The sequence below is a fragment of the Stegastes partitus genome, unplaced genomic scaffold (assembly GCF_000690725.1).
Source record: "Stegastes partitus isolate 25-593 unplaced genomic scaffold, Stegastes_partitus-1.0.2 Scaffold13, whole genome shotgun sequence".
Lineage (NCBI taxonomy): Eukaryota > Metazoa > Chordata > Actinopteri > Pomacentridae > Stegastes > Stegastes partitus.
Genome location: NW_007577744.1, coordinates 530749 through 546398, shown reverse-complemented (window position 1 = coordinate 546398; position 15650 = coordinate 530749). Strand labels below are relative to the sequence as shown.

Sequence of the window (15650 nt, the reverse complement as noted above, 5' to 3'; positions counted from 1 at the left end):
AAATAAAAATTTAAATCGCAGACAAGCAAAGCAAAAAAGCACAATCGTGAACAATATATTTATTTTATCTTTACAAATAAAGTCCCACTGACAAAGTGCCGCAAGTTTGTGTTGAGGTGGAGACATTAAAAGGACACTTTGATGTAATCCATCATTATAGGCTGACTATTGCTAAACTATTACACTTTCTGATAATTTGTACTCTGAAAGGATTTAATAAATCATGCCTCAGCTACCAACCTGATGCTATTACACAAATATTAAACCCCTTACTACTACACTATACAAAACTAAAATATAAATAGGAATCAAACACAAAACGGTCGACTCAGTCTTAAACACAAGATGTCCTGAGATCATTTTAGAAGGGCTGCAGGCAAAACTGGAGCACCGAATGTTTTTCTCAAGAAATATATGTAGTGTTAACATTTTGTTTCCTAAATAACCACACTATGAAAGTACAGCAACACAACTGAAATACCAATGTGCACCACTAAAAAGCATGTAGCATTTCTTTGCCCCTGGTATAAGAAAAAAAAAGTTAAACATTCAACCAGGGCTTTATGGAAAATAAGTAAAACAGCTACAAACAGCAAACTAGCGCTTTTGATGGCGTGCAAGCAGTAACATGGTTATACTGACTTGTCTTGGCTTAATTTTATGTGGTAACAGTTTTAAGATAAATTACATTTGATCCATTTCACAAATTAAATTTCCTTTAAGATGACATGTATTTTGTCATCCTCAAAAAGATTTTCTCATTCAACAGTGACACAGAGCAACAAGCAACTGGCAAAATGAGACACTAACAAAATGAATATTTTTAAAAGGGCAAAAGAAGCATAAAAGTGATTCTAAGTAATAGTGATCCATAACTAAATCCCATTACAAAACAAACTGGAATTAAACTGTGACTATTTGTTTTCAGATTTGTCTTAGGTTAACAGTTTCAGTGTCAGAGTGCTGTCATTTCACTTACCACTGTGATTCTGGAATTCAATGTCACTTGTAGCAATGACATGCCCACTTTCATGAGCATGCCTGTATTATCATTTGGTTTTTTTTTTTTTTTTTTAAAAATCAAATGCCTTTCAAGCAATGCGTAGGCACTGTTTTGAGGGTATTTTATTTATTCCTTAAAAAGACACTCAATGAAAAGTTGAACTTACCTACTTTGCCAGGTATACCTTTTAAACAATATTCACCCAAACTCATACAGCAAATATGATAAAAAGCCAGCGAGCCCATCAATGACTCTTCCATTGTCGAAGATGTGTGACTAAAAGTTCAAGTTTAATCAAAGTACGATTCCAGCTCGCTAAAAATACACCAATCTCAGCAGTTTGACCCTCAGTAAACTAAAATTATGCCAAAGTGCCATTGAGCCAATTGTCTATAGCTCCCTCATTGGCTAACACATCCTTTTGCCAATCCACATGCCACCTAAGGTTAGCGATGACCTGGCTGTAGTTTGTCCCCAAACTACTGCGCCACGCACCAAACGCTTTTTTATTGTAGACATGGACAGCAGTGGAGACTTTTGGATAGTCCACAATGTTACGCAATAGCTTCTCCAGCTGTGCCTGCACATCTGGGAATTTGAGAACCACATTATGAAGTTCCTCCTTGTCTAGTGTAAGGTCTGCAAAACAGGAAAAGAAATATAAAATGGCATTATAAGGGTGTTTTTTTAATGAAATGATATCAAGTATCTGTAGCTTAGAATTTACCAAAAAGCTGTGGGGGGACACTCGTGCCATCTGCATAGGTGATGTATTTCCACCGACCCCTTCTCAGCATGTATGTAGAGGCATTGACATTACAGCCATGATATTCACTCAGTACCCAGTGTGGATGCTGATTCTTGGAAAAAGTACTGGACTTCGATAGTAGAGGAAGGAGGGAGTGGCCACTTAGATTACCTACTGCTGATATACCAGCAAGGTCTGTAAAACACAAACATTGTTATATCAAGTTAAAATAATAGATCAATATCCATCCATTATCTATACACCACTTAATCCTCATTAGGGTCGTGGGGGGGCTGGAGCCTATCCCAGGTGTCTTAGGGCGAAGGCAGGGGACACCCTGGACAGGTCACCAGTCTATCACAGGGCTACACTTAGAAACAGACAACCAAGCACACTCACATTCACACCTACGGACAATTTAGAATCACCAATTAACCTCAACATGTTTTTGGACCTTGTGTGAGGAAGTCGGAGAACCTGCGCTGCACAGGGAGAACATGCAAACTCCACACAGAAAGATCCCGGGTGTCCTCACCGGGACGCGAACCGGAGACCTTCTTGCTGCGAGGCAACGGTGCTAACCACCGAGCCACCTTGCAGCCCTAAATCAGTATCTACTAATGCTTTAATTTAGTTGCTTTGCAGACAGTATGTCTCCACATCTTAACAACTATGACACTTTTATGCTGTGTTTAAACAGAAATTGTAACCCTTAATAGTATTTTTAGAACCATGTTTTCTGTCGACCTCCTTACCCAGCACAGTGGGATAGACATCAACTAAAGACACAGGCTGCTTGACCTGCAGACCAGACATCAGCCCGGGCCCCATGATGAGCAGGGGAACATGGGAACTGCCTTCAAACATCGACATTTTGTAGAACTGCCGGTGCTCCATGGCCAGCTCTCCATGGTCAGCTGTAAACATGATGACTGTGTTGCTGAGCAGGCCAGTGTCTCTCAGAGCTGAAATCACACGACCTGGTGGGACAGAGCGTGAGTAAGCAACAGGATGCTGCTAAACTTCAGTAGCAGTGAAAGGGTAGAGTGGTGATAAACAGGAAGGATCTCATTTCTGATAGTTACACAGATAAAATATTGTTGAGCATGAGTTAGTGTGACTTTAAACGCGAAAATGATATAAACTGTATACTTTTTTTCTTCCTGATGCAGAGTACACTGCTGTAGGACCTGCAGTAAATCCTTCTCACTCATATGCCACGTTTACATTATTGTGCCTGAACATTTACTTCTTTTTCTTTTTTATCTTTGTTTGTTCAACACTACATGTTCCAACAGGCTGCCCTGCATAAGCAACTGCTAATTTAATGTTATTTGTACTGATAATTTGATATGTAACTATTGCTGATAAACCTAAAATAGTTCCTTCCTGCTACTATATTACACTATTAGACTACGATATTGTGCACCAAACACTGCCACAGAAAGTCTCTTTCTCAGACTACTTTACTCGGCTTTTTTTCTCCCAAGTGGAACCCATAAAAACAGCAGATTGTTTTTTTCCTTTCCTACAGTACATTTGAGAAACACAGCAAAAGACAGCTCCTTGCATGTTTGCTCTGCTTCATTAACTATCATACCAAGACAGTTGGTGTTACCTCGTGCCATCTTTGTGAGTACAAAATTAAGCTATAAATTAAATTCAGAGTCAAAGCCTTCAAGGTGAGATCAGTCTCTGGTGAATTACTGCAGTCAGCTCACCCAGCATGGCGTCTGCTTCAGCACACATGGCATAATAGAAAGCACGAATGCTTTTGACTTCCTCCTCAGTGAAAACGCCGCTGCAGTTTTTGGTGACGGTGGAATAGTAGTCAACAGGGTGCATGGCAGCCATAGGCAACCACTTGGGAATAGAGATTAGCTCAGAGGACACCTTTGTGTGTAAAAAAAAAAGAAGCAGGAATTAGGATTTCATGCAAAAAAAAATACACTGTATAATTTGCAACAGTTGAGGGAAGGAAAGCATGCCTTTGTAAGCCAGTATGGTGAGGTACGGAAGGTGGATCCTCCCGCAGTGGGCCCAAGAGATTCAGTTTGATAGGGGTGAGGTAAATTGAGGCCGAGATAAAGAGCGAAGGGCAAGTGTGAGGATGCAGCTGTCTCATGGATCCACTGTGTAGCCTTATCTGTGTTTTGCCAGTCTTTTTTCATGATTCTTACAGTCGACTTGTTCCCAACAAGTTCAGAAACCGGCCGGCCCTCTTGGCGCAGGAGGAACTGAACATCTCGTGTCCACGCCTCAACACGGTTGCTTTAATAGATACATAAAAATAGGGAGTGGAAAAAAACATGATAGACGAGGATCCAGAAAGATGAATCACGCTGTTCTCGGGGAAAAAAAGCTGTACTCATAGACAGTCTGTTATTGCTTATTACTCAGAAAATAAGTCCCACACCATTATGTAATACTGATCTTAGGTTGGTGAACAATAATCAAGGTTTTCTTACCTGAGAACATACAACTTCACAGACATGCTCAGACAGATCTCCAACAGTGTTTGCCTACCTGACGGTGTGACTCCCTGAGATATAATCCAGCTTGCCAATCATCTTGGTAAGATATCCATTCTTCTCCAGCAAATCCATCCACGTGGTCGCATTTGCGTCTAAACCCTTGAAGTTGTTCCACGATTGAGTGAGATGAACAAACTGGCCACTCCACATGGCTGAGAGCAGAGATTAGACACTTGAAATACAGTATAAAACACAAGTTGCAATATGAAGGGAAATTTCAAACACATTTAGTGGACAACTCTGCCGTGTACCTGCTCTTGAAGGGCAGCAGATTGGAGAGTTGGTGTAGGCATTCAGAAAAGTGGAACCGAGCTGCCTGAGATAGTTTATGTAAGGCAGTTGAACAACTTTGCTGCCAGGATCAAAGGATAGTCGACCATCCTTAGGAAACATGAAAGATGAGGTGAACTTAAAGAGATTAACATTTACAGTCAAGAAAGGATTTAAACACAATATGAAGCATTCTGCATGTGTCTGATGTTGACTTGAAAACAAAAATCAGTGCTATCGAAGCAGTTCCCATCCAGTATTAAAGTACAGAAACTTAATTCATACTTACAAATGCATCACTCATCACCATCACAATGTTGGGTCTTGTCACATTTTGGCAATTACATTGACAGTAAATCTGCAGAAGGAAAGCTAAAGCAAACACTGATGTATTCATGACAACTCTTCACCTCTCATAAAGTTAGGTGATCTGCTGAGGTAAAACTCGAAGATTCACCGAGAATAGATGAGAGTCATGAGAGCAGACGCGTCGCTCTGCCTCTCTTTAACAACAAACGCTGGTCCATTTCGATCCTGGTCAAAATTTCAAAATAAGAGTGTTTTCATTACGCTTGAAATGAACCTGTTCAGATTTTAAAGAACATAACATCACTGAAGATAAATCCTCATTTATGAACACAAATGTTTAATTATCCTCCACCCAAACATTTCGAAAATAATCAAGGCAAGAAAAGAAAACTCGATCAGGTGATATTTAAATCAATCCTCATTTTCAACTTGTAATGACAAACAGAAGACTCTAGAGGGAGGCATTTATCCAGATACCAAAAAGATGCATGTTATTGAAGTAGCATCATTGCAATGATATCCACTGTATACTATTACTGTCATGAATTATCTAATGATCACAAATATGTATGCCTCTATGTTTGTGGGCAACTTAATATTTACTTGGGCTAATTCAGCTCAATTCAGTTTTATCTGTATGGCATTCATAACATTTGTCATCTCGATGTACTTCACAAAGTAAGATAAATGCCTTTTATAATTATTGCCAGAAACCGAACAAATTTCCTTGGATTTCTTGTTAGCAAACACTTGGCACAGCGGGAAGGAAAACTCCCTTACACCAGGAAGAAACGTCAAGCAGAGCCAGGCTCAGGGAGGGCGGCCATCTGCCTCCACCAGTTGGGGTGAGTGCACAGGGAAGAGAATAAAAACCTGACAGCAAATAGAAAACTGGTAAACAACACATCAGAGAAACACTGGGATGGTTGGTGAGGGCAGTTCAGAAACATGTAGCTCCACAGTCAGAGATATGCACTATGGAAGAGAGAAGGCACAAAGTTAATGACATGCAGTGTTGCCATATAAAGGAAAGAAAGGGAGGAAAGATTCTTAGTGCATCATGAGAAATCCTCTAGTAGTTTAGATCTATAGTAGTAAACATAAGGGATGGTTGACAATCACTTGAGCCAGCCCTCTCTATAGTACAGTAAATAGTGACATAAAATTGCACCATACGAAACAGTAAATTGTGCAATTTTTTTAGCAGGAAATCTGATTTGTATTACTTAGATTTTATGTGTTTACTGCTTGTGTTTGAAACAAACACCATTCCAATTTAAATCAGATGGCACTGATCTGTGCTGAGGATATACCAGCTATGCACCTACAGATATAAGCATTCTAAAATATTATCTGTAACTCAAATGCCGTCTAAGAAAGATAACTCTTTACTGAATGGTATGGCACCTTGAAGTCAGCCACACTGAATTAAAAATCAAAAGTTTTTTTTTTTTGGCAATCATCAGGTGTGTACTGATAGCCATGCACCTGAGTTATTGAGATGTTCAACAAGTGATACTGCAGCTCATGTTGGAAACACTGGCGTCCGCTGGGTGGCGTTTTGAGCCTCAGAGTTGTTTTTCTGTAACCTGGGAGTTCAAGCACAATGGGAACAGTCCTGTATGTGTGCATGGATCATTTAAACCTAACTACAAAAACATATATATGTGAGATATAAATAAATATAGGCCGCTTTTATGGCTTTTCTTCCTCCTTAAATCACAGGCTTGTAATGGTGTGCACGAATTCTTGCATGGCCTTTGCTGCAGGCATCATACAAAAAGCATCTCTGTTCATGTTGTTGACTGTGCACAAATGTAGACGTTGCAGGGACTCTGGATACATGAATCTATGTGAGTGGATGAGATCACAAGTGAATGTGCACACAGTTGTGGCATATGCCTGAACAGGGATGGGAGCAGTCGGTCTGTAAAACGATCCTAAGGGGATGTATGTTGCATGAATCGATCCTATATCACCTATTATAAAGAGTGCTACCGTGTATTTTCTTTTTCTCATGGCACAGCCCTCACATCATTGGAATTAGAAGTCTGATAATAAGTTCGGATGACAGCATCTCGATGAATGCAGTCGTGTATTTTTTAACGTCATAAATCACCTGTAATAGCTCCCTCATGAAACTACAGTGGTGAACATTTCTTTGTGTAGTCTTTCAGCTGTTTGACCATACTTGTCATCTGGCTGTGCGCCACACTTCTCTGCCTTGTTCCAGAAGGCGGAAGGAGGGGGCAGTGGAGCCCTGCGCATGCGCTGATGGTTGTTTTTCTCACAGCCGTCGCTTAAAGTGAGCTGAGCTCCGGGGGTTTCCTTGTCTTTGACTGGAGACCAAGAAGAGAGGCGGATGATAACAGCATCCACTGCTGTTATTCAGCCTTCACTCATCTCAATGAACTGTTCGCAGAGAAGCCACTGATCGTGCCTACTGCTTCTTGCAGGGCAGAGATACTGATCAGTGTCTAAAAACTGCATCCCCCTTTTTTTCCTATGAGAATATTTTTTCATAGACTCCTTTTTTAAAAACAATTCCAAGGTCTCTGTAGCCTTTCTCTTTCCAACCATGGTGCTAGGAAAGGTAAAGAGCTTCACCGTAAGCTACGACTGTCTCAATGACAGCAACGTCCCCGTGTTCTCCAGCGGGGACTGCGTCTCAGGGAGGGTGATCATCGAAGTCACTGGAGAAATCCGTGTGAAATCTCTCAAAATCCACGCGAAAGGATTTGCTAAAGTTCGTTGGACTGAGTCGAGAAATGCAGGATCCAACACTGCCTACACGCAAAACTACACGGAAGAAGTGGAATATCTCAATCACAAAGACATTTTAATCGGACACGAAAGAGGTAAGGGCACTCGGTTGTATTTGTCAGCAGAAGTTTAGTAGAAACTGACTGTGAGATGCTCTTGGGGGAATCATTGGAAGATGCAGTTGCAGGTGGCCGAATAGCAAGCACCATTAAAAGTTGCTAGACTCCGATATGGTGGCTTTTTTGTGTTTAGTAGAGTAGATGTTTTATTCAAATTTCTCGACATTGGCTTCCACACAGCTCCATCCTGGCTTGTTTGTGTCAAGGTGTCAGAATGAATGACAGCAGCTCGGGCATCTTGTGTTTTTTGGCAGCATTTCAAGTGCAAATTAAGGATTTCATTCGTTTTTCACACATAGGGCGACAGGGCAGGGACTTGCTGCCATGTATCTGCAGGTTTGTTGGGAGATTTCAACGCAGAACCGCATCATTTTGGGTGTTTCTTTGTAGCTTTTCTTAAGTTTCCACCTATTGTTCGAGGCGGTTCAATCCTGTTCAGAAAACTGGACCGGGAGGGGGCGGGGCGAGGCGCAGGGCCCCTCCCCCGCCGCGCTGTGATTGGCTGAGGTGCTCATGTGTGGCCAATGACATCATTATCTTGCAGAGTGACAGAAAATTCTGCAACTTTTTAATTAAGAAAACAAGCTGCAAAACAGGAGCAGCTGCGGCTTGAAGTTTTTGCACATATTACAAGCTGCTGCGTCGATATTGCGTTTGCACTGACACGTTTCATTTCCACATGGAAGATAATCTTAATATCGAGGCTCATTGTGAGAAGCTTGCCACAAATGTGTATGAACGACGTGTGCGGCAGGTGAGCAAGCCAGTTGCCATGTTTCAGGCGTTTAAACGGGGAAAAAACAATATTCTGCAGAGCTTTTCTCAAATTGAGTCAATTGCTGCAAGTGCTCACTAAATCCTTAAGCAGTTTCGACAAACTGTGTAAATTTAAATACCGGCTCTGTTTTAAAATAATTTCCAGTGAAAATGGAAGAAATGGTAGAAAATTGGTGGTCGGAGCAGGCTCGCAGCGTCTCTGCTGGTTTGTAGTAGCGACTGCGGTGTCGCACAGTGAATGCGTAATGAGAGCAGCGCGGCTGTAGGAAGCTGCTCACACCGGTTTAGGCCGGTCTCCTCCTGCTGGAGTCTGCCGTTTGACTGACAGCTCCGCACTTGTTTACCACACGGCTGCTGCTTGCTGCTAGGGGGAGGGAGTGCTGAGCTGGCAGAAGCACACCCGGCCTGCTGTCCACCCCAGCTCTTCTAAATGCACTCACTATGTTGCAAATGAAAAAAAAAAAAAAAATTGGATTAATTTGCAACATTTTCCGGACACGAAAGTCTCCTGCCCTCTGCCTCCTGGAAAACTAGACAGCATCCTTCTTCTTTTTTTTTTCTTAAAAAAAAAATCGTAAAGAAGTAGTTTATCCGATTTATCCACAGATTAGGATTTTCTAGTTGCCCCACATGTCCCTTAATGGTCGTATTTTTGCATCATATCTACGCCTAAATAGGACCTCTAGGATGCTTTTTTTCTTTGTTCCTTCAAAAGCACTCACTTGCAAGCTCAGTTTCTGCCACCTCCTAACTTCTCTTAAGCATTTCTCTTCTGTTCATCTCTCTATAATTAATTTATACACAGATAGACGTGATAGTAAAAATCGTTTATTCTCTTTTGTCTTCCCCCCACCCTGTGTTTTTTGGTATGACTTTCAGATGTCTCCGTAGAACATGTTTCCCAGGTATGGTATACATGTGTTTGGAATATTGTCCTCCTTGTTTTTCAGACGATGACAACTCTGAGGAAGGACTCACCACTATCCATTCAGGAAGACATGAGTATGCATTCAGCCTCGAGCTTCCGCAGACGTAAGTGTCCCGATGCTGCGTTTGAGTAAGAGATCAGATATCGGTATCATCATTTTTCGGCAGCAGGGTACATGGCTTTTGGCAGTTGTCATGACCTCTTTCTCCTCTCTCCTCCCTTCTTTTTTCCATGCAGACCTCTGGCTACCTCTTTTGAAGGGAAGCATGGCAGTGTGCGCTACTGGGTAAAGGCAGAACTCCACAGGCCATGGCTCCTGCCCATGAAGACCAAGAAGGAATTTACAGTCTTTGAGCACATTGACATCAACACTCCATTATTGCTGGTAAGCTCCCCTAAAGCGGCCATTACTTTGGCTGAGGCGTTCGTACGAAGGAAATAAAACTTTAGTATGACTCATTCTGCATAGACGTAGTTTTTTTCCTAATTATGGGGCAACTCTGGATAGAATTTGCCATTTTAATCCCTTACGTCATGTTTCCATTTCTGTTGTGGGTGGCCTCATGTTTTCACAAACATCAGCAGGTTTGACCAAAAACAGCCTGAATTATGGAAAACTAGTGCGTGTAGAAATGAAGAACAAATCCAGTTTCAACTATGAATAGCTACAGTCTGTGCAGATTTACCAGCGTGATCTTATTTTTTATGGTGTTGATGGCCAAAACAAAGGAGTTCTTCAAATTTTAAGCAATGCATCTCTGTTTTTTTGCCTTTAGTCACCACAGGCCGGCACAAAGGACAAGACGCTTTGCTGTTGGTTCTGCACCTCAGGTCCTATTTCCCTAAGTGCCAAAATTGAAAGGAAGGGATACACCCCAGGTGAGAAGAAGTCAACGATTGTTAATCTTGCACACACTGGATAAAAAGCTAATTATATGCTATGAATGCAGAGTAACTTCAAAGAACTTTTCTACAACCCTTTAGGAGAGTCGATCCAGATCTTTGCTGAGATCGAGAACTGCTCATCCCGCATGGTGGTGCCAAAGGCAGCCATCTACCAGACTCAGACCTTCTATGCCAAAGGGAAGATGAAGGAGGTCAAGCAGCTGGTGGCCAACCTGCGGGGAGAGTCTCTGTCGTCAGGCAAAACTGAGACCTGGAGCGGCAAGATGCTGAAGATCCCACCTGTGTCCCCCTCCATCCTAGACTGCAGCATTATCAGAGTGGAGTACTCTCTCATGGTGAGTACAGTCTTACTGTGTTAGAACACTCCCACTCACTTTCTAGCGTTTAGCATTAATGCTCCTTTTATTCATTCGCAGTCTGTCTTTGTTCAAAGATTAAGGGTTTCTGCTTTTATTACATTCTCCACTTGTCCTTATTATTACCACTAGCCAGCACCATTATCAGCATAAAATCCATATTTCCTAGTAAGCCGTTATCTGTCCTAGTAACAGACCGGGCTGACTCAGCTCACATTGCCAAATCTGGGCCTTGGATTTCACCAGGTGTTATCTCCACATGCAGTTAAGAGCATTAGCCCAGAATATCTGTGGCAACACCTGCCTTGAGGGTGCTTATAACCTCTTTACCCCGTGAACAGACAGACGCCAGGCGAGGGTTCTACCTTGCATAAGTGACTGACCTCAAGATATTGACCCACATATTGTGAAACTACTGACTAGCCTATAGAGTCCTGGCCATAGCGCTATTTTTAGAAGATTAAAAAGCTGTTGGATTTTACGCTGAATTCTCAGCTTCAGGGCCCTTTTATTAGCCCTGCAAAAGCACATTTACTGATTCCATTATACCCTTGAATGACTTGATAATCTTAACGGCTGTGGTATCCTTCTGTCCGTGCTCAGGTATACGTGGATATACCTGGGGCGATAAACCTGTCCCTGAACCTGCCCCTGGTCATCGGAACCATCCCTCTCCACCCATTTGGCTCTCGTACCTCTAGTGTCAGCAGCCAGTGCAGCATGAGCTGGCTGGGCATGGGTCTGCCTGAGAGGCCTGAAGGTAGGTTGGATCTCATTGTCACGACTTAATGTTCTTTTTTTTTTTTTTTTAAATTTCATTTAGTAAATACAGGAATAATAATAATAGTTTCTAATAATATCGAAATGACGTTTCATCTTCCTTTGCAGCTCCTCCAAGCTATGCAGAAATTGTGACCGAAGAGCAGAGGCAGAGCAGTCTGGATGTCCCAGCAGCCCGAGAGGAGCTGGACGGACCTCTCTTTGCCTATATTCATGAGTTCCGTTTCCAACCCCCTCCTCTGTACTCTGAGGTGAGCACCAAATAACAGACAGCAAAGCATTTGTTCAATTGTCTTTCTATTACAGGCTTAATTAAATCAGTGCTTTCTTTCCTTAGATAACCCTTTTTCTCCTCTCTTCCCTGCTTTAGATTGATCCTAACCCAGATCACGCCAGCCGTACAGAAGAGCGCAGGCTCGACACCTGTCCGTCTCGCTGAGGGTCTCCCTGCAATTCCCCTGACTGACTCGGGGAACTCAAAGGAACTTGTTCGCAAGGCTCAGCTTTGATTTTCTCTGATAACAGCGTTCACAAAATGCTGCTGACATCAAGAGAAAAACAAAATATCCAACCGACCTACAAAGACTTAACTACAGTTGGGTTGGATTGGACAAATCTGTTCCTGCCTTTCCTCAGTGAAAGAAACAGGAGTCTCTAGTTTGGGGTGTCACTTCCTTCCGGTGTCATCCTGCTGAGGGTGGGAAATGTACAGATGAACACATATTCAGTCTGTATGGAAAACACCCCCACTAGTAGTGAGAGCCCTGGTGATAGTATTGACGATGACGAGGAAGAATCACCAAGGCTCAGCCCGCTAAGCTTCTCTTCAACCTTGATTCTTCTGTACTCGTGGCACATAAGGACATGGCTCCTCACACAAAGGGCAGGACTAATCATGTCCAGACTTCAGCAGAATCACCTTAAGAAAACGGGATGAAGAGAAGAAAGTAACAACAGCAATGTTCTAACCACCGTAGTCTGTATGAATGAAAGCTTTCAGCAGCAGCAGTCAACAACAGAGCAAAGATTAGGTCCTCCTGCCTCATTTGGGATTTTGTTTTGCACATTTTATTCTTTACTTGAGTTGTGTGGCTCTGTTTAATGATATACTTTTTTTTTTCTGAAAAATCACTAATAGTTTGGTTTCAGCCTTGCAATGCGCCAGACTAAGAATATGAGACTGCAGGCTTTTAAGGCTATCATCTGCCTACCTTTGAGCAACGCTGAGAACAGGATTTGATTTTTGAAAAACAAACAAAAAAAAAAGACTGAAAAGTACAAGAACAATGCACTGAATTTGTTTAAGCTGTTTAAGAATTTTCATTTGCTCATTATGACGTTTCCATGGTGACTAATAACAACTAGACTGGACTTTTACAACAACTGCAACACACTATCCCCACCTGGAAGCTCTTTAAGATGTTGCTTCCAAAGCTCGGATCCAAGTGTGGCTTCCCTCCTCTGAGTTCAGTTCTGTTATTCTGTTCTTGTATTCGGCTCCAGTCATAGAATAGCTTTTAGCATTTTTATTTTTTTAAGGTTGCTCTGGATTCGGACTAGGAGGGTTGCAGACCTGCATTTGCCACTCCAAATAGTAGCTGACCGGAAAAGTGTGTGCGCGCATGTGTGACAGAAGGTGGTACATTGTGGAGGGACTCACCCTAACTGCCTGCAGCCCCTCTACTCCTAATCTCAGGGCAAGCCAGGCTTGCATAACTGCCCAAAAAGCACTGTCTCAGGTGGTCTTCTCACTTGCCAAACAGTTGGAAAAAAAGAGAGAAAAAAAAAAAAAGTTAATTTTTTTTAATTGCACTGTTAACAATAATGAAGAGTTCTTTTTTTGTTTTTTTTTAAACTACCAGAACGAGAGAACAGACCTGCAGAGACGCAAGGCAGCTTTCTGAGATGAATCACATTCCCTTTTTGTCCTGCTGCACTTGCCCACTTCATCCAACCACCAGTTAAGAGTTTACCAGACCAGTGAAGCCAGAATGCTAGTTATAAAAAGGCAACCAAAAAAAAAGAGAGGAACGACACTGCTTCTGCATTAAAGAAGCACAACCCAGTGCAAGTACAGAGCTGGGGACGCTGTTAAACTTCTGTTCAGACTGGTCAGAACAAGTAGTAGTAGGTTGATATGAGTAATACATTGGTTTTCTAACTCATTCAAGATAAACGACCAGCTATAACAGAGGTTTGACATAGTCAGGAAAAGAAAATAAGCAGCACTTTTTTTTTTTTTTTTTGATAAGAAAATAAGAAAAAAAATAGCATTCAATGGTGAAGGTCTGGAGAAAACCCGTTTGGTACTAACCATGTAATAGTAAAGGATTTTTCGGTAAAGCAGTGCTGTGTAGGACGTTAATGCATTATTCAGTCTTTTTAAGATTAGTAACCCTCTTTTTTCTTTTTTTTTTAAGTTTACATTTTGAAACGTAGCTAACACAAGTTTGTATGTGACGAGTGTGTGCACGCTCCTATCAAGATCCAGCTGGCAACTAAATATACAGCTTCTGACAGTAATCGACAAACTGCAGATTATTAAAGTGATCTTATCTTAGTGGCCTTGACACAGAGAAGACCTGATCATGATTCTTCATTTTTCAGCGTCTACGCTAACTCTTGTTCTCGTTTATTATGTTTGTGAACACCTGTATGTTTGAGACCTTTCTATGTTTATTCAAAAGGACAAAAAGGGAAGAGAGAAAAAAAAAAAGTCCTTTAAAGCAAGTGTTTTCAAAACGAAACGACATCATGGACAGGCCTCTTGATTGTGTTATTTTTCCGAAGCTGGTGAGGGTTGACTATTATCTTTTCTTCTTCTTCTTCTTTTTTTTTTCCATTTATTTCTGGGCATTGATTTAGGTTGCTTTTTAGTTTAACAAGCAACCTTCTTGAGTTAGTCTCCCTGACCTTTCTGATCCCCCTCAGGCCTGGGGGTGGCAGCTGTTGATCAGCACCCTCCCCCCCCCTCCAAGAACCATTTAGGTAATATGGGATAGCAGACAAACCACTTCTTCTACGGTAAACTTATGTTATTTGCAGTTCTTTGTTTGGATTTTTATCTTAGGGAAACTGAATCAAGCTACGTGGTAATGAATAAGCTTACATATTTGTTTCAGGTTGGTCAATTCCATAGTCCATTTGATTGGGCCGCAGAGTAGTCCAGTGTCAAAACTAAGCTAAAGTTCTGACCTAATAAAGGCAGGACCTGAAATGTTCAGAGATAAAGAACCTGGGAGATGGGATCTGAAACATTTTAGAAACAAAGTGCAATATTACTCACTGAATTTTCTTCATTCTCCATTTTTATGTTTTTTAAAATCTTTTTTTTTTTGGTCTGTTAATCATGATGATGTATAGATATTCTATGAATATACTATGTTCTGAATGATTTAACCTTTTGTCTAGTTCTTCCTTTTGATTTGAATAAACGTTTTGTTCTAAATTACACTGGACTGTGACGTGAATATTTGTCAACTACACAGATGCACCACAAACCCTCTATGAAAGTCACGACTCTAATAAACGTAGTGGAATTAGTGTAAATAAACTATACATGTATTTACTATTGTTATGGCAGACCATCACATTTTGATGTTTTGGGTTTTTTTGTGACAGAATTACACCGAAACATCCCTTCAGCTACAAGGCAAACAAAGTTAAAAGGAAGCTGCAAATGATTAATCATCATTCAGTGCTTTACTCTGAAAGAAATCCTATTTTAAGTGGGTCATGAGAGTTTTAGAAGCCCACAGGTTGGCTGTCTGCTGGACGCAGATTATCTCTAAAAAGTAGGACAACACTGCCCCTAGAGGTGGTTTGACAACATCAGCTGGGGTCGCTGGCAGAGAGATAAATGATATTAAGGCCTTAACTGGCTCTGTCTCATTCTTGTCATCAGTGGCAGCAATTAGGTTTAAAAACACACCTTATCTCTATTTTTAACCTGCTGTGGCTTCTAAGTAATTGCTCAAGGCAGCTACCAGGGAAAAAGATGGATTTTCCTTTGCTTAAGTACTGCTTATATGAATTATGTGACTGCTTAATTTGTGAGTGACACAACAGTGCCAGATAATTTTCCAGGACTCTACTCACCTTACATTATAGGCTTATGTGACTCTACTGATGAAGTGAAATGTGAAAGTTCTTAACAG

At 41.4% G+C, this 15650-nt stretch overlaps 2 protein-coding genes across 4 annotated transcripts; one reads left to right on the top strand and one right to left on the bottom strand.

Annotated features, from left to right (window-relative positions):
- Window positions 1–41: 41 nt before the first annotated feature.
- On the bottom strand, window positions 42–5069 carry arsk (arylsulfatase family, member K). Of its 2 annotated transcripts, XR_520454.1 has the most exons (9): window positions 4845–5069; window positions 4537–4666; window positions 4278–4437; window positions 3740–4022; window positions 3473–3644; window positions 2507–2731; window positions 1731–1946; window positions 1149–1642; window positions 42–1059 (listed from the first exon to the last, which is right to left on the bottom strand). XR_520454.1 is itself a non-coding variant. In XM_008288578.1 (8 exons), exons 1-8 carry the CDS (start codon window positions 4950–4952, stop codon window positions 1365–1367), a joined length of 1572 nt encoding a protein of 523 aa, XP_008286800.1. In that variant the 5' UTR covers window positions 4953–5069; the 3' UTR covers window positions 43–1364. The 2 variants fall into 2 exon arrangements, 1 of the variants encoding a protein (XP_008286800.1); XM_008288578.1 differs by having other exon boundaries at window positions 43–1642.
- A 2119-nt stretch (window positions 5070–7188) lies between these two features.
- Window positions 7189–14946, top strand: arrdc3a (arrestin domain containing 3a). 2 transcript variants are annotated; one of them, XM_008288556.1, is made up of 8 exons: window positions 7189–7722; window positions 9474–9555; window positions 9689–9836; window positions 10228–10330; window positions 10436–10692; window positions 11317–11473; window positions 11602–11744; window positions 11864–14946. In XM_008288556.1, exons 1-8 carry the CDS (start codon window positions 7443–7445, stop codon window positions 11930–11932), a joined length of 1239 nt encoding a protein of 412 aa, XP_008286778.1. In that variant the 5' UTR covers window positions 7189–7442; the 3' UTR covers window positions 11933–14946. The 2 variants fall into 2 exon arrangements, with proteins under 2 accessions (XP_008286778.1, XP_008286786.1); XM_008288564.1 differs by having other exon boundaries at window positions 7640–7722; window positions 9403–9555.
- Window positions 14947–15650: the final 704 nt, after the last annotated feature.